The sequence below is a fragment of the Tursiops truncatus genome, chromosome 19, assembly GCF_011762595.2.
Source record: "Tursiops truncatus isolate mTurTru1 chromosome 19, mTurTru1.mat.Y, whole genome shotgun sequence".
Lineage (NCBI taxonomy): Eukaryota > Metazoa > Chordata > Mammalia > Artiodactyla > Delphinidae > Tursiops > Tursiops truncatus.
Window position 1 is genome coordinate 51,894,956 of NC_047052.1, and position 23,859 is coordinate 51,918,814.

The following is a 23,859-nucleotide window of genomic DNA, read 5'->3' on the forward strand; positions in this document are numbered from 1 at the left end:
TCCACATCAAAAAGAATCTTAAAAAGAAAAAGTAAAAAAAAATAATGGAGTCACTCTTTATTACATGAGGACGTTTTTTGTTGTCTAATAGCATTTCCTTGCTTGGCTTTGAAAATTATGTGTAGGCCTACCTATCTGCTGGTGAAAGAAATCCCAACAAGATAGAAAAGAGTTGTTCCCTTTGTACCATAAGCTGCATAAAAGCAGATCTCCACTGAGTCAGAAAACTTCCGTGCTTGATAAATTTCAGCTGTTACAGAGGGACAGAAAGACCTGATAAACTCACCAGGAAAACACGGCGTCACAAGGCTTGGGCCATCCCATTCCTGAGAGATCATTTACACCCGTTACGACAAGGAGTGAGAGCCAAAAAGTGACACATGCTTCAGTCTTGTATTACTCATAAAACAATAATAACGATAAATTTCTTATTACAAAACATTTACTAATTACCTTCCTTAGAAAGTTAGCTTAGAAACTGAACTGGTTCAACACCACTTAATTCAGCCAATGAGTCCCTAAACCAAGAATGAAAGATCAGTGAACAGTCCTGGACAAATCTCTTCTCTGAGCCTCACTTTCGCCCGTGGACTCAAGGATATTGGATAGGAGGATTCTCAGGACAGTCAGCGAGTTCCGCCTACTCCAGCTTCATTGGCTCAATTCCACCTGAGGTCCCGCCTCTTTTCCAGGGTCGCCCTCCCGTCCACGCCCATTCCAGCCAATTCCCGCTCTAGTCCTGCTCATAACCTCGCCTCATAACCCCGCCCCTACAACCGCCTCGCCTCAAAGCCCGCCCCCCTTCCAGCCTCAGGCTCCTTGACGGCAGGCCCCAGCCTCGCCCAGCTTCTTATTCCCCTCTGTCCTCTAGATCAGCGGTCCCTAACCTTTTTGGCACCAGGGACCGGTTTCGTGGAAGACAAGTTTTCTACTGACCTGTGGCGGGCGGTGGGGTATGGTTCAGGCGGTAATGAGAGCAGTGGGGAGCCCCAGATGAAGTTTTGCTCGCTCGCTGTTCACCTCCTGTTGTGCCGCCCGGTTCCTAACAGGCCATGGACTGGTGGGTACACCGGCCAGAGGGTTGGGAACCCCTGCTCTAGATGGCCTAAGACTCCGAGACCGCTCCGAGCCTCTCTTCTGGCCAAAGACGGGGAGGACACAATGAGTGTCATGGACACTCGTATCCCGAAGTACCTGGCAATTTGGTCTTGGACTGAGAGTGGGTCCCCCACAGACAGTCCCCACGAAGGCGGTGCCGCGGAGTGCGCAGCCCCTGTGCCATGAATGCCTCTGCGCCTGCGCAGGCTCCCTAACTACATTTCCCAGGTCCTCGCGGGATTCCGGCTCCTCAGGGCGACGGTTCTCTGAGGGCAAAGGCGGAGGAAACCCTGGAGTTCCGGGGCGGCCTCCGCTTTGGGTACAGCGGTGTCAAAGGCTTCTTCTATCTTCCGTAGGCGGAGTGGTGAAGGAGAAGGTGGTTACACAGTTCGTTTCCTCTCGACCAATCACAGGCTGCGTTCTGAAAGCTAACCACCGCGCGTCCGTTGTCAGGGCAACCGTCAATTCCGGAAGCCTGTCTTCATGACAACTGTCTAAGCACTGACGCTAGGCGAGGGGCCCTCTTTATTTATTTTATAAAATAAATAAATAAAATTATTTATTTTTGGTTACATTGGGTCTTCGTTGCTGCGCAGGCTTTCTCTAGTTGCGGCGAGTGGAGGCTACTCTTCTTTGCCGTACGCGGGCTTCTCATTGCGGTGGCTTCTCTTGTTGCAGAGCTCGGGCTCTAGGCGCGTGGGCTGCAGTAGTTGTGGCACGCGGGCTCAGTAGTTGTGGCTCGCGGGCTCTAGAGCGCAGGCTCAGTAGTTGTTGCGCACGGGCTCCGCGGCATGTGTGATCTTCCCAGACCAGGGCTCGAACCCGTGTTCCCTGCATTGGCAGGCGGATTCTTAACCACTGCACCACCAAGGAAGTCCCAAGGGGTCTTCTTTAAAGGCGTTTCTAAGTAGTAGGGATGCTCAACAAAACAGCGTGCTTTGCTCATAAAACTTAATGAAAAATGTGTTACAGCACAAAGAAGGGAGAAAAACTGGGTAGGGCGGGACTGAAAGGGTTGATGTGAGGAAGGTTTCTCAGGGGAGGGGTCTTGAATAAGGCTTTGAGGGATGTGTAGGAGAGCGCCAGGAAGAGAAAAAGGAAAAGTGCTATCTTTATTTATATATACGGCCAAAATTTAAAGCTGTATGATATACTTACCTTGAGGGAGTGGGGAAACTAACATTCTCTTACCGTGCAAGTGGGGATGGGAATGGCTCAGGCTTGAAATAAATCAATCAGTCAGTGACTATTTTCTGAGAACCTACCACGTTCCAGGCAGTGCTCTAGGCGCTGGAGATATAGTGGTGACAGACACAAAGGACCTGCCTTCAGGGAGTCAGAGCAGGCAGTAAATAGGGGACCTATAATAGGAAATTACGGTAAGTACTATGAAGTAAACAGGGAAGTGGCTGAGATAGGAATGAAAAGGTGATCAGGCAATATAATTATTTGAGAAGATAATTGTGAAATAAAACCATATAAATCTCAAGTAAATTGTAGGGAAATATTAATGTATAGCAGGTGGAGCTTGCCTTACCTGTAGATTTCTTCTTCCTAGTGTTTGTGAGGTTGAGTTGGGGTTTTCTCTTACTTGCCACTGAAGGCATCCTGAAGTACTAGGATAAACAAGATGAATGCCTTGTTTTGGTCCTTTTGGCTACTTGAGCTAGTAAACTGTCTTTCTTGTTTGAACTCTTTTAAGTTTTCTGTTATTTGAAACCTAAAACATCTTTTGTAATATAGCTTATTATTCTCATTTAAAATATGAAGAAACTGGATCAGACAGCAAGGCAATGGCAAAGGCAAGATTCAAAATTAGGTTCTCTTAGACTAAGAATTCAATTATTCTACGTCAGTATGTTAGTACAGGAGGGGTGAATCTTCGAGAAGGGAGTGGACCAAGTGTGCTGAGAAATTTACATATATGGTGGAATATATTAGGATGGGTGATTTAAAGATGCTACACTGCTGGCTTTGAGGATGAAGGGGCCACAAGCCAAGGAATGCAGGTGGCCTCTAGGAACTGAAATTTTATACCATAAGCCATAAAAATGCAGAAGGAATAAACATTTACTTGTTAAAAAATCGTAACAGTACTAGAATAAAATATAGAACTTTCTTCATAATCCTGGGGGGGGGTGAGGCAGGTTTTTCTTAGTGTGAAGCTGGTCCAAGAACTATAAAAGAAAATACAGATAGAGTTGAATACCTAAAAAGTTTAAAATTCTGTGTAGCAAAATACACCATAAACAAAACTGGAAGAGAAATAATAAACTGGCAGAAAATATTAGTAATGTATATACCAAAGAGTTAGTATATGTAATACATAGACTTGCTCCTATAAATCAATACAAAAAGGCAGCCCAATTAAAAATGGGCAAAATATATAAATAAGCAATTTGAAGAAGGCAAAACATCAATAAAGGCATAAGAAGATCATTAATCTCCCTACCAATAGGACATTTTTACTTATTAGATGAGAAATGTTAAAAATAATAAAAGACTAATACCGAGTATTTGTGAAGGAAGTGGAGGAAAGAAATAGGCACTCATGTACACTTTCAGGAGTTTTGTAAATTGGGTCATCCTTTTTTGGAGGATTATTTAGCAATAACTATCAAAATTTTAAACATGGACATTCTATGATCCCACAAGATTACTTCTAGGAATTCATCTTATAGAGATAATTTGCACAAGTGTCAAATAATATATGTCCAATGATGGAAAAGAAAATAAAACAACCCAAATGCTCATTAATAGAATTTGGTTAAATAAATTCAAGAAACTCTAGCATGAACTATTATGCAGCTGTTAAAAGTGGCAAATGATGATACATATATATATACATATATACATGTGTATATATTTTTGTACAATATGTACTATATATATATTTTGGATTGATTGTCATGGGAAAATATTAATATTATATCAAGTGAAAAAAGTCACTTAAAATCACGTCTGTGATTATGCCATATAAATAATATTTTATGTACATATATATTTCATGCCAACAGAAAAGGAGAAACAACAGAAAACAGTCTAGAATCTTTGGAATGAAGATTTATAGAGAGCCATAGTGTTCTTCATTCTTGTGTTGTTTGAATTATTCACAATAAACGAGTATTTCATCAACCATGAAGGAAGTCACAGAAGAAATACCTGAGCAAAGACTTTTAAACATGGTAACTACCAGTGATGATGTTGGTGAGATGCAGTCCCATCCACTGCCAATCAGATGCAGAAATTTCAGGAAGCCATTAACTATGTGCACAGGGTCATTAAAATGTTCTCTCTTTGACCCCACAGACTCCCCGCCAGGATTCTACTTGGGAGCTGGTAGGGTGCTCAGCCTAAGACTTCAGTAGAAGGGATGTTTATAAAAGTCAAAAACTGGAAGCAACCAAAGTATCCAACAGGGGACTGGCTATTACTAAACACAAACTATGCAAAGCCCCCAAACATCAGGTTGTTAAAGAGTATTTAATGACGTGGGTATTTAATGATATCGGTAAATCATATTTAATGATAGGGGCCTGTGATATAAAGTTAAGTAAACACAGAAGTATGCTAAACTGTATATTAACTATGTCCCAGATTTATTAAAGCGTTATAATACTGTGATTAAGTTTTAAAAATAGCAGAAGTATACCAAAATGTTAAGAGTTATCTCTGGGTAGCACTGGCCTTTGCATAAAATCTTCTGGATTTCTTGGATCTTGTAAATTTTTTATAAAAAGCATGTATTGGTTTTTATAATAAGATAATAAACATTATTTTAAGAAGGAAATGTTATATGTGAAATGTGTTCAATCCCAATAGAAGTTCAGTGCATAGCTCCTGGAGCTTGACTACTTGACCTTGAGTTCAGGCTCCATGACCTCATAGCTGTGGGGCTTTGTCTACATTATCAGCATGCCTCGGTATCCTCATCTGTGAAATGGGATAATACAGCCCTGAACATATGTGGTTGTTTGAAGAATGAAAGGAGTTCACACGTACCAAGGACTTAGCACAAAATTGGCACACAGTAAGTTACTGAAATCACTAGCCATTTTATATGTTTGACATGGGAAAACATTATATGATTGATGTTCAGTGTTGGTTATAATGTAACAGAACTGTAGTCCTCACTTCCTAGCTTGCTCCTGGTAGATTAGGTCCAGCCCCTTTAGAAAGCAATGTAACAATATGTTCCAGGAACCAAGAAAATGGTTAGAGTCTTGATTCTGTTATTCCCATCCTGGGAATTTGACTTAGAGAAATAACCCCCCCAAAAGGAGAGAGGAAGTTAGCATGGAAATGCTCATTATTACATGATTCATAATTGGGAAAATTGGTGAATAACCTGTGTCAATCTGGGGCTTAGAGCAAAGTCTAAATGGGGGCATGGATTTATAGATTATTCTATGCCCACCAGTGAAACATCATTAGCCCTAATAATGATGAGGATGGAGTTTACGTGGTGACAAAAGACAATGTCATGGCCTCTGTTTGAGGGCAAAACAGAGAAGCCAAAATTGTTTCTGATTACAATTAAATAAAGTAACACTTATTTTAAAATGATATTCAGAAGGAAAGATGAAAAAAAATCAAAACAACCTGACTTCTGAGGATGGCCAAGTTGTAGGTGAGTATATAGCTTTTTGTTTTATGATCCAAAATTTTCAACATTAAAAAATATGGGGCTTCCCTGGTGGCGCAGTGGTTGAGAGTCCGCCTGCCGATGCAGGGGACACGGGTTCGTGCCCCGGTCCGGGAAGATCCCACATGCTGCGGAGCGGCTGGGCCCGTGAGCCATGGCCGCTGAGCCTGCGCGTCCGGAGCCTGTGCTCCGCAATGGGAGAGGTCACAACAGTGAGAGGCCCGCGTACCGCAAAAAAAAAAAAAAAATATATATGGATATGGAATACAGAGTGAAACGAAACCAGAAAGACATAGACCCAAAAATGACTAGTGGGTCTCTCTGGCCTGTGGGATTATGGGGAATTGGTATTTTAGTTCATACTTCTCTACACTTTTCAAATTATCCTTTAAAATAAGCTTATCTTATTCTACTTTAAATTTTTTCCTGTTATAAAAGTGTATGTATTATTTTTCTAATAGAAAATACTATGTTTCAAAAATATGAGGGAATAAAAACCTCCTTTTGAGCATGACTAAAATCAGAAAATGATGTCTAACAGGGCAATTACTTTGTAAAGCACAATTCCTGGAAGTGGAAAAGACAGAAACAATAGGACATAAGAAATGGCTGGAAATATGTGAAACATATTCCATGTTTAAGCCAACTGCAGATTTTTCAGTGAAATTTGTAGCTTAAAGTTTTAAAGGAAAATCACCTGGCATTTATCTTTAGTTACATATATTTGTGACTTTTACTCTAACAAATGAAAATGAATCTTTCCAGCTGTGTTTGTTTCTTCTTGAATTTCCAGGCTCCAATTTAACACATAATGAATAAATTTTAAAAGCTCAGAGAGACCTTATTAAAGATCCCAGATGAAGTTGCATCCTATGTAAACCACCCCATACCTACCACCATCCAGGGACGTTGTAGGGTTGAGAAATGGGGGGGAAGCTTAGATTTTAGGGGGGAGCCCTTTAAATGATCAGAAGCTGTCTCTGCTGGTGATAAACAGTGCCACCCTCCTTCTAGGAGGCAAAAAAGGAACCAACTATCTCAATATATAGTGTTATGGCTCCTCTCTGGGAAGAAGCTTCTACTGCTGATGAAGGCTGAACGGAACCCAGCAGAAGAATCACCAGTTTGTTTCATTCTCAGGCTCTCTAGTCAGCATGAGTTCTCTGATGATCACTAAGCTGCATGTTCCAAGCAAAGGCTTTCTCAAAATTACCGCAGACATAGCCATCATGCACAGTGTGAAGTCTCTGATGTTCGGCCAGGTGTGAACCCCAGCTGAAATCCTCTCCGCATTCTTTACATGCATAGCGCTTACCACCCATATGAACTTTCTGGTGTTGAACGAGGTGTGAAATCTGGGCATAGGTTTTCCCACAGTTCTTACATTTGTAGGGCCTCTCCCCGGTATGAATCCTCTGATGCTGAATGAGGTGGATACTTTGATTGAAGGCTTTCCCGCATTCCTTACAGGTGTAGGGTTTCTCGCCGGTGTGAATCCTCTGATGTTGAGTTAGGGATGAGTTGTGACTGAATGTTTTCCCACACTCCTTACACTTATAGGGTTTCTCGCCCGTGTGGATCTTCTGATGCTCGATGAGATGGGCGCTCCGGCTGAAGGCTTTCCCACACTCACTGCACTCATAAGGTTTCTCTCCGGTGTGAGTCCTCTGGTGTTGGATGAGGTGGGAAATCTGGGTGTAGGCTCTCCCGCAAATTGTACACTCATAGGGCTTCTCCCCGGTGTGAATTCTCTGGTGGCGCATAAGTGAGGAGTTCTGGCTGAAGGTTTTCCCGCATTCGTTACACTTGTAGGGTTTCTCACCAGTGTGGATCGTCTGGTGTTGAGTAAAGGAGGAGGTGTGACTGAAAGCCTTTCCACACTCATTACATATATAGGGTTTCTCCCCCACGTGAACGCTCTGGTGCCTCATGAGGTGGGAGATCTGCGTGTAAGCCTTCCCGCACTCATGACACTCATAGGGCTTCTCACCAGTATGAATTCTCTGATGCTGAGTCAGGGATGAACTGTGGCTGAAGGCTTTGCCACACTCGGGGCACTCGTAAGGTTTCTCTCCAGTGTGGACTCGCTGGTGCTGGGTCAGTGATGAGCTGTGGCTGAAGGTTTTCCCACACTCGTTACACTTGTAGGGTTTCTCACCAGTGTGGATTGTCTGGTGCTGAGTCAGGGAGGAGGTGTGACAGAAAGCCTTGCCACACTCACTGCATTTGTAGGGCTTCTCCCCTGTGTGTATTTTCTGGTGGCGGGTGAGGTGGGACACCTGGGAGTAGAACTTCCCACACTGGTTGCATTTATAGGGTTTCTCCCCAGTATGGCATCGCTGGTGTTTGATGAGGGAGGAGCTCTGGGTGAAGGCTTTCCCACATTCCTTGCATTTGTAGGGTTTCTCTCCAGTGTGGATCCTCTGATGCTCAGTGAGCGATGAGCTCTGGGTAAAGGTCTTGCCACATTCGTTGCAGGCGTAGGGCTTCTCTCCTGTGTGGATGATGTGGTGCTGGATGAAATATGAGCTGTTGCTGAATGCTTTCCCGCACTCGTTACACTTGTAGGGCTTCTCTCCAGTGTGAATTCTCTGGTGTAGGACATAATCCGAATGGTAGATGAAGGCTTTCCCACATTCCGTGCAGTTAAATGGTTTCCTTTGGTGTTTCAGGCTCTTTCTTGACCTGGTCCACTTCTGAGGATCCTCTCCCCCAGGCACTCTTTGCTTCCCAAGGAAAGCTGAGGTCTGCCTGAAGTGTCTCAACTCGCCATGGGTGTTTTCCTCGGGAGTAGTAAACAACCATCTCAAATGCCTCTCCTGCTTTCCCTGGTCTTCCAGTTGACGGCCGCATGTCCAGGAGTCCCCCAACTTGGTGTCTCCAAGCACTGCCCTTAAAATGCCCTCCATCTTTCCCATTGGGGAAGCCACGTCTTTGGAAATACTCTTTTTTGGAAGTGTCTCCTGAGTAGTTTCAGAGTTTGTCTCCAAGTCTGAAAGAAATGGAAAATATGAACTTCATCTGTCCCAGGACAAAAGAAGCTGGTTATTTAGATCTGGCATTGTAAATTTTTTTTTTTTTTTTTTGGCTGTGCGGCTTGTGGGATCTTAGTTCCCCAACCAGGGATGGAACCCGTGTCCCCTGCAGTGGAAGTGCAGGGTCCTAACCACTGGACCGCCAGGGAATTCCCTGACATTGTAATCTTAAAAAGAAAGATTTCAAAGTTTATATTGCTAGTTCTAAAGGCATGAGGTAGATAGATTCATGTTGTGACACGGAAGAATGGTCTCAGTATATTCTAAACATGCAAAAAAAATGAGTTGCAAAGCAGTTTATATGCACAGTGGTTTCTTAGCCATATGTGTAATACATTTTCACAAATCGATAAGAAAAAGAGAAACAATCTAATGAAATAGTGAAGCAGGAATGTGAATAGACATTTTGCAGAAGAAAAACAAGTGGCTGATAAATATGTGAAAAAGATGCTCAACATCAGTAACAGTCTAAAAAGTCAAATTTCTCAGATGCCATTTGACACTTTTTACATTGGAAAATATTAAAAATATCCAATGTTGGCAAACGAGCATGGTAGAAGCATTCTCACACTATGTTGGTGGACATGTGCAGGGAAAGAGTTAACAAGAAGGTCCACTTTACTCAGTTTTTATCTCTGTAACCATGGCAATGACCCTTAGCTAAGCTCTGAGAATTGAATTCCTGGTATTTTACATAATTACTGGTTAATGATCTTTTTCTGTGTGCTCAAGACGATGGGTCAAAAGGTACTAGGCTGTCAGCATTGTTTACTGTATAATTTGCTGGGATTTAAAAAAGAAAATCAATATTTTCTTGGCCACGTGGCATGTGCGATTTTAGCTCCCTGAGCAGGGATTGAACGCACGCCCCTTGCATTGGAAGCCCGGAGTCTTAACCAGTGGACTGCCCGAGAAGTCCCAGCATTGTTTACTGTAAATGGAAGATTCATGATGCCCGTCTGGTGCCTGATTTGGGGTCTTCACCACGGCTGGTCATGTAGCAGGTATGTGCTAATGATATCAAGCATCTTTTCATATGCTTACTGATCATTTGTGTGTCTTTGAAGAAACGGCTACTGAGATCTTTGGCCCATTTTTAACTGGATTATTTGTCTTTTTATTGTTGAGTTGTAAGAAGGATCAGTTCCTTATCAGACATATAACTTACAAAATTTTTCTTGCTTTCTGTGGGTTGCCTTTTCATTTTCTTTATAGTGTCTTTTGAAGCACAAAAGTTTTAAATTTTGATGATGTCCAATTTATTTTTTCTTTTCTTGCTTGCTCCTTTGATGTCATATCTAAGAAACCATTGCCTAATCCAATGACAACAGGATTATTTTCAAAATCCCGCAGAGCAGTTAGTTGCTATGACTCTGTTTGGGGTGATCCCACAACCATCCACTAATTTGGTGATTTTTCTGGAAGGATTTACATGACTCAACAACAAGTTGTATGCACAGCTAAAATTTCTTACAGCAAAGTATGTAACAAATATGTGTGTAGGTGAAGGCTAGAGAGATGATGTGAGGGCTTCCATGTCAGCCTCTCTCTGCAAGGGTCACTTGGATGTGCTTTTCTCTACTGATGTGAACTTCGGAGACACGTGGTAGAGGTCTTCACCCAGGGAAATCCACTTGAGTCTTAGAGCCTAGAGTTCTCTAATTCAGTCCCCAAAAGAAATTCAGTGAAGTGGGTACTATCAGTGTCCCCAGTCAATGTCCCCACTTGACAGATAAGCACCAAGAGCTTAAGTCACTTACCCACAGTCACATGGCCTGACAGTGGCAGAGCTGGGATTTGAACTCAGAGTCTGGCTCCAGAACCCACACTCTTAACTGCCACATGAACAAGTGCAGTAATAGCAGCTCAAGCAAGGAGCTGTGACAGCACCGAGAAGGGGCAGGTCACTCAGCCTGGAAGTCAGGGAAGGCCTCCTGGAAGAGGAGACCTGTAGCCTTGAGGATCATGAAGGTGTCTGCCAGGCAGACAAAGCAGGGAAGGGTGTTCCAGGCAGAGGGAACAGCATGTGCACAAGCCCAAAGGTGGGAACACACATTCAAGTTCAGGGAGGAACAGGCACTTCAGGGAGTGAGGTCAGGGCGTGAGGTACCAACACCGGTGGATGGTGATGAGAGATGAGGCCAGAGACAGAGTAGGCTGGATCACACAGGGCCTTGATGCCAGGTGTGCGGCTAGGACTTTGTCTCAGGGGCACTGGGGAGACAGACACATGAGGGCTATGAGCAGGGGAGGGACGGGATCTGGGGCTGTGTGTAAGATGAACCAGAAGACTGGAGGCTGGGAGGCCAGGGAGGAGGCTGGGGTGAGGGTCCAGGTGAGGGTCGCTGAGGGCTGAGCCAGGGCTGTTGGCGGGGGGTGGGGTGGGGAATGGGGAAAGAGAGCGGGCAGGAGGGACAAGACTGGGGCCTGATGGGCTATGGTGAGTGAGGGGGTAGGAAGGGGTAAGTACTGGCCCCACAACAGGATGGACAAGTGATGGAAAAAAGGATGCTTCAATTCCCTCCTCTGATGAGGTCACGGGCCTGTAGGGGCAGAAATCTGGCCTCTTCCTGTCCCCCAACACGTCAGGCCAGATCCCACTTCTGGGTCTCTTACACAAGTGATTTCCAATAAATAATCATAACGATAACCATTGTAGCCTCTTCTTTTTTTTTTGGCCACGTTGCGTGGCTTGTGGGATCTTAGTTACCCGACCAGGGATTGAACCTGGGCCCACAGAAGTGGAAGCCCAGAGTCTGCCATGGAACTCCCCATCGTAGCCTATTCTGAGCAGAGGGTTCTGGGTGCCCTCTGTATGTATTAACTCACTTATTCTTCCCAACCCCAGGTGCTATTATTGACCCCATTTTGCAGATGAGGAAATTGAGGCACAGAGGAGCTAAATGACTTGCCTGAAGGTCACACAGCCAGGAAGCGGTGGAGCTGGGATTTGAACCCAGCACCCACAGTGATAGCCTGTATGGTACACTCCCTCACTCTCAAACGACCGTCACTGATCATGACAGATGGAGGGTAGGAAGACAGCTCGCATCTGCTGGACATCCTCACCCACCTGAACAGGTAACTCGCCAGGCTTCTCTCCTCTCCATCCTGGGCTCTTCCCCTCGCTCCAGACGGGAGATCACATCGGGTTTGGACCCAGGAAGCCCTGCCCCTGAAAAAAATGTGAGACTTGGCCATGGGTGCCGCAGTCACAGGGAGGCCTCAGGGCTGGGCCCCAAGCCCTGGGTCTGCAGGGGAGATGCATACATTGGACACGTAATGATTAGAAGATCTGCAAGACTCGTTTATTGAGTGCCTACTACATTCCAGAGAGAACCTGAGCCCTGACATCACTGTTTAAGGCTCCAGCGCTGTGTTCAAGTTGAGTGAAAAATACACATAGCATTTCAAGGACTTGATATGGAGAAAAAAGGAACCAATCTCACTAATAATTCATAGACTGATTATGATGTCAACATGTGCCTAAATGATCATATTTTGGCTAGGCTGGGTGCAACAAAACAGATTACTAAAATTCACCTCATCTGTTTCTTTTGACTTTTTCAGGCCTGCTGTCTTTGAGATCACTAAGTCCTCTCTTCCTGCAGTGGGGGAATATTACGCCCCCAGGAACCTCAGCATGTGGCCTGATTTGGAAAGAGGGGCTTTGCAGATGTAAATGGTTAAGATGGGGTCCTACTGGATTCGGGCAGGCCCTAAATCCAATCACTGGTGTCCTTATAAGAAGAGGAGAGACACACAGACACATTTGGAGGGCAAAAGGCCAGGTGAAGATGGAGGCAAAGATTGGGGCGATGCAGGTACAGGGCAAAGAATGCCAAGAATGCCACGAGTCTTCAGATGCTGGAGAAATCCAGGAAGGACTCTCCTCAGGAGTCTTCAGAAGGAGCCCGGCCCTGCCTGCACCTTGGTTTTGTGCTCCTGGCCTCCTGAACTGTGAGAGAATACATTTCTGCTGTTGTGAGTCCCCAGGTTTGTGACAATTTGGTACAGCCGCCCTAGGAAACAAACATACTCCCTAATGATCATTCCTGTGAGCAAACATGCTGAAAAATCGCTCCCACCTTAAATGGAGAAGCGGGAGGAGGAAGAGAATGGAAGGGGGTAACACTGAGGAGGTGGGCAGGGGCTAGGTCACATAAGGGTATGAAGGAGTGGGTACAGGCCATGCCCAGGACTGGCCTGGTGACTGGATGGGCGGAAACTGTCCCTGAGATGCGGGAACCGGAGGAGGAGTGGGTCCAGGGGGATATGGGGAGCTCAGTGGGGACAGGGAGCATGGATCTCCCCAGGGAGGTATTCTGCAGGCCACCAGCAGCACAGATTGAAGCTCGGGGGGCAGACTGAGGGGACCTCATCTGTATGTGCAGATTGTGCAGAAAGGGGTTTAACACAGCAGGCTGACTGCTCTCCGTGGCAAGGCCTGCTCGCAAGGTTGCCCTTGCTGGCATCTGGGAACCTGGGTTTCAGGAGGGTTCCAGAACTCTCTAACTGATAAGAGGGACTCCCTGTGCCTGAATTGTTTGTTCAAAACAATGTGTTTTCTCTCCTGGGCATATATCCAGAGAAAACTCTAATTCAAAAAGATACACGCATACCCTACTATGTATAAAATAGATAACTAATGAGAACCTATTGTTTAGCACAGGGAACTCTACCCAGTACTCTGTGGTCACCTACATGGGAAGGAAATCTAAAAAAGAGACGTATGTATACGTATAACTGATTCACTTTGCTGTACAGCAGAAACGAACACAACATTGTAAAGCAATTATACTCCAATAAAAATAAAAAATAAAAAAAAGGGCTTCCCTGGTGGCGCAGTGGTTGAGAGTCTGCCTGCCGATGCAGGGGACACAGGTTCGTGCCCCGGTCCGGGAAGATCCCACATGCTGTGGAGCGGCTAGGCCCGTAAGCCACGGCCACTGAGCCTATGCGTCCAGAGCCTGTGCTCCGCAATGGGAGAGGCCACAACAGTGAGAGGCCCACGTACCGCAAAAAAAAAAAAAAAAAAAGATGCACCCGTATGTGCATAGAAGCACTATTCACAATAGCCAAGATGTGGAAGCAACCTAAGTGTCCATCAATAGATGAATGGATAAAGAAGATGTGGTACATATATACAATGGAATACTATTCAGCCATAAAAAAGAATGAAATAATGCCGTCTGCAGCAACATGGATGGACCTAGAGTTTTTCATACTAAGCAAAGTAAGCCAGAAAGAGAAAAACAAATACCATATATTTATATGTGGAATCTAAAATATGACACAAATCAACATATCTACGAAACAGAAACAGACTCACAGACATTGAGAACAGACTTGTGGTTGCCAAGGGGGAGGGGTGGGGGAGGGATGGATTGGGAGCTTGGGATTAGCAGAGGTGAACTATTATACATAGGATGGTTAAACAAGGTCCTACTGTATAGCACAGGGAAATACATTCAATAATATATTTATATCCTGAGATAAATCATAATGGAAAAGAACATGAAAAAGAATACATATGTATGTATACCTGAGTTACTTTGCTGTACAGAAGAAATTAACAGCACATTGTAAATCAACTATACTTCAATAAAATTTAAAAAAAAAAGAAGAGGGCAGGGGCACAGGCTGAAGATTTTGTGGGACAGGCAGAGGACTTGGGGCCCTCGGGGATGCTGGGACTCTGGGAAAAGCCAGCAGAGAGACAGAGATGGACAGGGGCCGCCCAGGAGGGCCCGGTGAGAGGTGCAGAGAGGACCCCCGTGAATGCCCACAGTTAAGCAGTGGGTGGGCATGGAGGAGATGAGGGCTGAAGGGGGCATCCTGCCTCTTCCTGGGAGGGAAGGGGGCAGGGCCTCACCCAGCGAGAGAAGGTTCTGGTAGTTCTCCAGCATCACATCCCGATACAGCTCCCTCTGGCCAGGCCCCAGCTGGCCCCACTCCTCCAGGGTGAAGTCCACAGCCACGTCTTTGAAGGTCACCGATTCCTGCAAGGGCCAATTTTATATCATGGACAGGCACGTCTTTCCAGAACTCTGGGGTGGGACAGGTCACGTGTCAAGAGCCTACCACTTGTTCCCTGCGCTGGAACGTTCTGACTTGGCAGATTTGGGACGACTGAATTAAACCGGCCCATGGGAATGTAAAATGTCTAGGTAGGGCAGCCGTTAGCCCACAGGCACCTTGGTAGAAAGTAGAACAAGGCCCCCCCACCCCCACCCCCGCATTCACATGACTCTTTACTGCCATCTGTTGGAAAATTATTATAATACACCAATTATTTCTAGCATGTGACAGTTGACTGCCATCTGCGTGTAAATTGCTATAATCAATATACCGATGTAGGAGGTGGAAGATGCAAATCATGCCACTGAGATGAGGCACCCTTGTGCAGTACGTAACCTACACACCTGTACATGACAGCCCTGAGAAACACTTTTTAAAAACTACCGGACTTCCCTGGTGGTCCAGGGGTTAAGACTCCGCTTTTCCAGTGCAGGGGGGCACAGGTTCAGTCCCTAGTTGGGGAATTTCTGCATGCTGTGCGGCGCGGCCAAAATAAAAAACAAACTACCAGTCATGGTATGTCGGAGCTACTCCTAAGTCGCACTCCTTCCCACACTCCAGCTCTGATCCCAACCCTCACTCCTGATTCCAAGAATAAGGCTCAGGATGAAGCAAAACCATCCACTGTCCACTTCACCTGGTAACCAAAAGGCTGCTGAGCATTAGATGATTGATTTTTAGACCGTGTCATAATGTCCCATCTCAGAGAATCCTGCCCCAGACCCCGCACCTCCCAGTCCCAGAGAAACTCCCATCACTGTATCTCTCCCAGTATTGGGAGGGGCAGAAGATTTTGGCACAGGCAGAGACGTGGAAAGCCGTCTGGGGTCCACAAAGTCATCTCGGGGAAGAGGGAGCCCAGACTCACCTGGCCTTTGCCCGTCAGGGTCCTGATGGCCATTGCTGGGTCCCAGGCATGCACCTCCAGAAGAAAGAACCAGGCCTAAGTCTGCAAAGCTACAGGAGGAAGATGGAGCAGAGAGGGGGTCAGTTCTGGCCTAGACAGACAGACACTTTGCCAAAGATGCCTCATGACAGAGGGGCCCCTGGTCTCCTGAGAGCCAAAGCAAAGGCTCAGGGCAGGGTGCCTGAGGCCCCCGTTCTTTTTTTATATATATATAATTTTATTTTATTTATTTTTGGCTGCATTGGGTCTTTATTGCTGTGCGCGGGCTTTTCTCTAGTTGGGGCGAGCGGGGGCTACACTTCGTTGCAGTGAGCGGGCTTCTCATTGCGGTGGCTTCTCTTGTTGTGGAGCACGGGCTCTAGGTGCGTGGGCTTCGATAGTTGAGGCACGCGGGCTCAGTAGTTGTGGCTCGGAGGCTCAGCAGTTGTGGCGTGCGGGCTTAGTTGCTCCACGGCACGTGGGATCTTCCTGGACCAGGGCTCGAACCCATGTCCTCTGCATTGGCAGGGGGATTCTTAACCACTGCGCCAACAGGGAAGTCCCGAGGCCCCCATTCTGTAGTGATCACCACTAGCAATCAAGGGGCTCAGCTCACTGCACCCAAACAGCAGCTCTCAGAGAAGTAACTACAGTTATCCCCAGATGAGGAAATCCAAGCACAGGAGGCCACGGCCATTGCTCAAGGTCATAGAGACGTCAAGTGTCAGAGTGAGATTCAAACCCAGAAGTCTGCCCCCAGAGCCAACCCCTCCTTTTTTTCTTATAAATTTTAATTTTATTGGAGTAGAATTGATTTGCAATGTTGTGTCAGTTTCAGGTGTACAGCAAAGTGAATCAGTTACACATATACATATATTCATTCTTTTTTAGATTATTTTCTCTTATAGGTCATTACAGAATATTGAGTAGAGTTCCCTGTACTATACAGTAGGTCCTTGTTGGTTATCTATCTTTTTTTTTTTTTTTTTTTTTTTTTTTTTTTGCGGTACGCGGACCTCTCACTGCCGTGGCCTCTCCCGTTGCGGAGCACAGGCTCCGGACGTGCAGGCTCAGCGGCCATGGCTCACGGGCCCAGCCGCTCCACAGCATGTGGGATCTTCCCGGACCGGGGCACGAACCCGTGTCCCCTGCATCGGCAGGCAGACTCTCAACCACTGCGCCACCAGGGAAGCCCGGTTATCTATCTTATATACAGTAGTGTCTTATAATTTTTAAATTGTGGTAAAACACAGAAAAGATACCATTTTAACCATTTGAATATATACAATTCAGTGGCATTTAACACAGTCACAACGTGTGCAACCATCACTGCTATCTAGTCGCAGGACATTTTCATCATCGTCCTAAAAGGAAACCTTGTGCTTGATCAGTTACCCCTGAATCTCGCTTCCCCCATGCCAGCCCCTCCTCATAACCACTAACCTTTCTGTCTCAGTGGATTTGCCTGTTCTGGACATTTCATATCAATGGAACCACACCATATGTGACATTTTGTGTCTGGCTTCTTTCATTCAGCCCAATGTGTTCAAGGATCATCCATGCTACAGCATGTCATCAGTGTCTTATTCCTTTTTATGGCTGAATAATATTCCATTGTGTGGATGGACCACATTTTGCAGAGCTCCTTCTATCTGTCCTAAAATCCAAGCAGTATCCAAGGATCCTGGACTCCTGCTTCAGATGTCATTTAAAGAAGGATTCCAGCTGTTGAGATGAAGTTGAAGAATCCTTTACAAAGAGAAGTTGGTGCTCAGACTGTGGTCACCCCCATTCATTCGTCAAACATGCTCTGTGCCCCATGTGAGTAACAGGCTCCATTTGGGGTTCTGAGGGCAGAGAGATGAGTGAGATGTGATCCTGCCCTCGAGGGACTTCCTGCCTGTGAGAGAGACAGGCCTGGACATAGACCAGGTGGTGGGCTGAATAATGGTCCCAAAAGATATCCCTGGGATGCACTGCTGGGCATATACCCTGAGAAAACCATAATTCAAAAAGAGTCATGTACCACAATGTTCATTGCAGCTCTATTTACAATAGCCAGGACATGGAAGCAACCTAAGTGTCCATCGACAGATGAATGGATAAAGAAGATGTGGCACATATATACAATGGAATATTACTCAGCCATAAAAAGAAACGAAATTGAGCTATTTGTAATGAGGTGGATGGACCCAGAGTCTGTCATACAGAGTGAAGTAAGTCAGAAAGAGAAAGACAAATACCTTATGCTAACACATATATATGGAATTTAAGAAAAAAATGTCATGAAGAACCTAGGGGTAAGATAGGAATAAAGACACAGACCTACTAGAGAATGGACTTGAGGATATGGGGAGGGGGAAGTGTAAGCTGTGACAAAGTGAGAGAGTGGCATGGACATATATACACTACCAAACGTAAAATAGATAGCTAGTGGGAAGCAGCCGCATAGCACAGGGAGATCAGCTCGGTGCTTTGTGACCGCCTGGAGGGGTGGGAGAGGGAGGGTGGGAGGGAGGGAGACACAAGAGGGAAGAGATATGGGAACATATGTATATGTATAACTGATTCACTTTGTTATAAAGCAGACACTAACACACCATTGTAAAGCAATTATACTCCAATAAAAATGTAAAACAAAAAAGATATCCCTGGGATGAACTTTTAAAAACAATTAATTAATTAATTAATTTTTAAATTTTTGGCTGCCGTTGGGTCTTCTTTGCTGCGCTCAGGCTTTCTCTAGTTGCGGTGAGCGGGGGCTACTCTTTGTTGCATATGCGGGCTTCTCATTGTGGTGGCTTCTCTTGTTGTGGAGCACGGGTTCTAAGCGCGCAGGCTCAGTAGTTGTGTCTCATGGGCTCTAGAGCACAGTTTCAGTAGTTGTGGCGCTGCGGCTTAGTTGCTCCGCGTCATGTGGGATCTTCCCGGACCAGGGCTTGAACCCGTGGACCCTGAATTAGCGGGCGGATTCTTAACCACTGCGCCACTAGGGAAGGCCTGGGATGAACTTTTGATGTGATTAAGTTAAGCATCTTTTCTTTCCTTTTTTGGGGGGTGATGAGTTCCTGAATGCAGCCAGCCTCTCCTGACTCAGAGCAGAGCGGGTTGTGTGCAGACCCACCCACTTGTAACATTTGTAACAGAGCCAGGCTGTGAGCTCAGAGCCCCAGCAAGTTCTTAGAAAAACCAAGCTAAATATGTGACCTTTCCACAGGCTGCCTGGAGGGATTGATATCTGTGGGCTCCGGAAAGCCCCATACACTGCAAGGTAGATAAGAAACACTAGGTTTGAGTCTTCGGGCAGGACTGTAACCCCAGCCTGGAACACTGCCTCTCAGGTTAAGCATCTTGAGATGGGAAGATGATCCTGGATTATCTGGGTGGACTCTGAATGCAATGACAAGTGTCCTTATAAGAGGGAGGCAGAGGGAGATCTGACACGGAGGGGAAGCCCATGTGACAGAAGCAAAGAGGAGCAGAGTCAGAGAGACAAGGCACTATGCCTCTGGCTTTGAAGCCGAAGGAAGGGGCCACGAGCCACGGGATGCAAGCAGCCTCTAGAAGCTGCTAAAGGCCAGGAAACGGATTCTCCCCTAGAGCCTCTGGAGGAAGCATGGCTCTGCTGACACCTTGATTGCTGCCCAGCGAAAACCAGTTCAGACTTCTGGCCTCCAGAACTGTAAGAGAATATTACATCTGTATTGTCTGAAGCCCTAAGTTTCTGGTAATTTGTTAGAGCAGAAATGGGAAACTAACACGGTCCAGAAACAAAGACTCAGAGCCTCACGTGCTTCCAGGCTAACAGCTGCACGTACACCCAGCTACACAGGAACGCACCCACCTGAGGGCTGAAACCAGTGGGTGAAATTTTGATGAGGAACAGAGGCTTAACCACCTCCTCATGAGTCACTTATTACAGCAGTGCCCCCTTATCCGCGGCTTCGCTTTCCACGGTTTCAGTTACCTGAGGTCAACTGTGGTCCAAAAACACTGAATGGAAAGTTCCATAAAGAAACAATTCACAAGTTTTAAATCACACACCATTCTGAGTATCGTGATAAAATCTTGCGCCGTCCCGCTCTATCCCACCCGGGGCATGAATCATCCCCTTGTCCAGCGTATCCTGCCCCATAGTCACTTAGTAGTTGTCTCGATGGACTGTCGCGGTATCACAGTGCTTGAGTGCAAGTAACCCTTATTTTACTTAGTAATGGCCCCAAAGTGCAAGAGTAATGATGCTGATAATTCGAATATGCCAAAGAGAAGCTGTAAAGTGCTTCCTTTAAGTGAAAAGGTAAAAGGTCTCAATAAAGACAGAAAAAAATATCAGACTTCTCTGGTGGCGCAGTGGTCAAGAATCTGTCTGCCGGGACTTCCCTGGTGGTGCAGTGGTTAAGAATCCGCCTGCCAATGCAGAGGACACGGGCTCGAGCCCTGGTCCGGGAAGACCCCACATGCCACGGAGCAACTAAGCCCGTGCGCCACAACTACTGAGCCTGCGCTCTAGAACCCACATGGCACAACTACTGAGCTCGCGGGCCACAGCTACTGAAGCCCGTGTGCCTAGAGCCCGTGCTCCATAACAAGAGAAGCCACCGCAATGAGAAGCCAGCGCACCGCAATGAAGAGTAGTCCCCGCTCGCCGTAACTAGAGAAAGCCTGCGCACAGCAACAAAGACCCAACACAGCCAAGAATAAATAAAATTTAAAAAACAAAAGAAAAAAAATCATATGCTGAGGGTGCTAAGATCTACGTTAAGAATGAATCTTCTATCTGTGAAATTGTGACGAAAGAAAAAGAAATTCAGGACTTTGCTGGTGGTCCAGTGGTTAGGACTCAGCGCTTTCACTGCCATGGCCCCGGGTCCAATCCCAGGTCGGGGAAGATCCCACAAGCCGCGTGGCCAAAAAAACAAAAAAACAAAACCCCCCCAACAAACTGCAAAAGTTACAGCCACAGCGCATAAGCATAAGTGCTTTACAGAAGAGGCATTAAATTTGTACAATGAGATTTTTTGAGAGAGCCCACATTCACAAAACTTTTATTACTGTATATTCTTAAAGTTGTTCTATTTTATTATTAGTTATTATTGTTAATCTCTTACTGTGCCTAATTTGTAAATGAAATTTTATCATAGGTACGAATGTTTAGAAAAAAACTGTGTGAAAATTAATAAAAGTGAACCTCATTTAAAGTGGAGTTGGGGGACTTCCCTGGCGGTCCAGTGGTTAAGACTCCATGCTTCCAATGCAGGGGGCGTGGGTTTGATCCCTGTTCAGGGAAGTAAGATCCCATATGCCGCGTGGCGCAGCCAAAAATTAAATTAAATTAGATTAGATTAGATCAGATTATTTAAAAAGTGGAGTTGGGAGGCCAGGAGGGGGAGTTCTCAAGCAGCACCACTCCACAACCATCACAGGCCCTAATGGAAGAAGCTTCAGCAGGAAAGAACCATCTATTATAGGCCCCAACCAGAAAAGATGTACATTGCATCCCCTACAAGAAATCAACTACCACAGCAACTAGGCCAATGAGAAACCATCACCACTCTGAATTCTCACTTTTCTCTAATGGACTTTCATTCAAAAGAACTCCTCTCAATTTCCTGTTTTTTTTTTTTTCTCTATAAGATAAAGTTCCTCTCTTGTTTGTTGGACTTCCTATGGCTTTTGCTATAGCCTGCTTGTCCCGAATTGCAATTCTTTGCTGTTCCTGAATAAGCCCATTTTGCTGGTAAAATAACCCGCTGCTTTATTCTTTAGGTTAACAACAGTATATAGAGGGTTCAGTACTATCCAAGATTTCAGCCATCCACTGGGGGTCTTGGAATGTACCCTCCGAGGATAATGGGATCTACTGTAATTACAAAACGAAGAGGATAACTTTTTTTTTAATTAATTTAATTAATTAATTTATTTTTGGCTGTATTGGGTCTTCATTGCTGCGCGTGGGCTCTCTCCAGTCGCGGCTAGCAGGGGCTACTCTTCGTTGCGGTGCGTGGTCTTTTCATTGCGGTGGCTTCTCTTGTTGCGGAGCGTGAGCTCTAGGCACGCAGGCTTCAGTAGTTGTGGCACACGGGCTCAGTAGTTGTGGCTCCCGGGCTCCAGAGCGCAGACTCAGTAGTTGTGGCGCAAGGGCTTAGTTGCTCGGCAGCATGTGGGATCTTCCCAGACCAGGGCTCGAACCCATGTCCCCTGCATTGGCAGGCGGATTCCTAACCACTGCGCCACCAGGGAAGCCCGAGGATAACTTTTTAAAGAGGAGAAACTTGGCAGATGCCACCTTAGCCAAGTGATCGAGGCCAATGTGACCAGTGATGGGCAAGCGGACATCACAGGCTCCTGCTCTGTTAAGGACACAGCATCATTCCTAAGGTATTCCTGCCAAAAGCATGTAGGCTAAATCTAATCACAAGGGAACAACCAACACATCCAAACTGAGGGACATTCTAGAAGTACGTGGTCTGCAATCTTCAGAATTGCTAAGATCATGAAGGTCAAAGAAAGACTGAACAACTGTTCCAGGTTAACGGAGACTAAAGTGACGACAACGACACGGGATCTTCTTTTGCTATTAAGGATATTATTGGGACAATTAGCAAAATCTGAAAAAGGCCTGCAGATTAGCTAATCAATAGTATTGTATGGATGTTCATTTCCTGATGTGAGCGTAGTGCAATGGTTTTGGAAGAAAATGACTGTTTTTAGAAAAGACACACAGACTTATGGAGGCTGGGGGCACGCAGAGGCCCAGAGAGAAGGGGACAGACACAGAGAAAGAGAAGCAGAGACACAGGGAGAGAGAGAGAGAGGCAGAATGGGGGTTGGGGTGGTGGTGGGAGATTAGAGAGGGGAGATGAGACCCAGAGGGGCTAGGGCTTTCGGGTCAGACATCCCTGGTTTCACACCATGTCGACAACTCAATCGGCATTGTGATCTGGAAGAAGCCATGGAATCTCCCTTGCCTGTTCTTCACCTGCTAAGTGAGGAAAAGGTACGTTCTCCCTCCTGGGAAATGGCCGCAGAACCGCACTCGTCTAGACTCCTGGAAAACAGCGGGCTCCCAATTCCTGTGCGCTGAGTCCACGGCAGTGGAGCTCTGGGGCAGCCTCACGAGTGACAGGAGGGGGCGGGGCGCCGCCCACAGCGCCCTTCCCCGCCCACCCAGGCAGACTCGGTCCGCCTCCTGCGCGCCTGCCTCAGTCAGCCCACACCCACCGGCAGCCTCTCGGCTCCGTCAGTTCGGAACTCACCTGTGCGCCTCCGCGGGTTGTGCACGGCGGCCAGGCCTTCCCGCCCTCCTTCGGGTCCCAGAAGGCGCCTGCGCGGTCGCTGTCTCGGAACCTCAAGTCCTGGTTCTTTAAACTGCGCTCCGCAGCTGGACTGTATTTCCCAGAAACCACTGCGGCTCACGCTCCTCTAGGCCTAAGGTCTCTGAGGGCAGGGGAATGCTGGGAAATGGAGTCCTCCAGTAGAACGTGGGGCGGGAGAAAGAATGCTGTAAACAGCTACTTTGCAGCTGGCCGAAACATGGTATTTGGCAACTGTATGGTTGTACTGGCACCGTGAATATTTCCATTATAGCCAGAGTTTTTCACTGCCCTCCACAGGAGGCGACGTCATAGTCCAGTTAACCCATCTAACTCAAATTTCTCCTACCAAAGCCAAAGTTTTCAAGACACCACCTAAACTGATGGTGAATGAATCGAGACTCTGTTACTTAATTATTCAATTTCCCTGGGCAACCGCCTTCCTGCTTGGCTCAGTTTCATCCATCACCTCTTAAAGGGCAGCGTGGTAAAGGAAATAGACCCCTATAGTGGGAGCTGGAGATGGCCAGGAATGCAAGGATGCGCTGGGTTATTATAAATTCGTCTCTTAATATATCAGAATAATAAAATCCTGTTGCCAAAACTCAGACTGTTCATCGGTGCTGAATAGAAACGCGGAGTCAGAGTTTTGGGTGAAGTAGAAAAGAGTAGCTTTTATTGCTTTGCCAGGCAAAGGGGCCACAGGGGGCTAATGCCCTCAAGACTGTGTGACCCACCTTGGAGTGGGTAGTGAGGAGTTTTATAGTGTTCAAGGAGGAGGGAGTGATCAGCTTGTGGACA

At 46.1% G+C, this 23,859-nt stretch overlaps 1 protein-coding gene across 2 annotated transcripts; it reads right to left on the reverse strand.

Annotated features, from left to right (window-relative positions):
* Positions 1–4,060: 4,060 nt before the first annotated feature.
* LOC101331553 (uncharacterized) lies at positions 4,061–23,423 on the reverse strand. 2 transcript variants are annotated; one of them, XM_073796634.1, is made up of 5 exons: positions 23,002–23,423; positions 15,728–15,816; positions 14,654–14,780; positions 11,852–11,947; positions 4,061–8,735 (listed from the first exon to the last, which is right to left on the reverse strand). In XM_073796634.1, the coding sequence occupies exons 2-5, from the start codon at positions 15,758–15,760 to the stop codon at positions 6,889–6,891; spliced, it is 2,103 nt and encodes a 700-aa protein (XP_073652735.1). In that variant the 5' UTR covers positions 15,761–15,816; positions 23,002–23,423; the 3' UTR covers positions 4,061–6,888. The 2 variants fall into 2 exon arrangements, with proteins under 2 accessions (XP_073652735.1, XP_033701442.1); XM_033845551.2 differs by having other exon boundaries at positions 11,852–11,953; positions 23,002–23,421.
* Between the last annotated feature and the right edge of the window lie 436 nt (positions 23,424–23,859).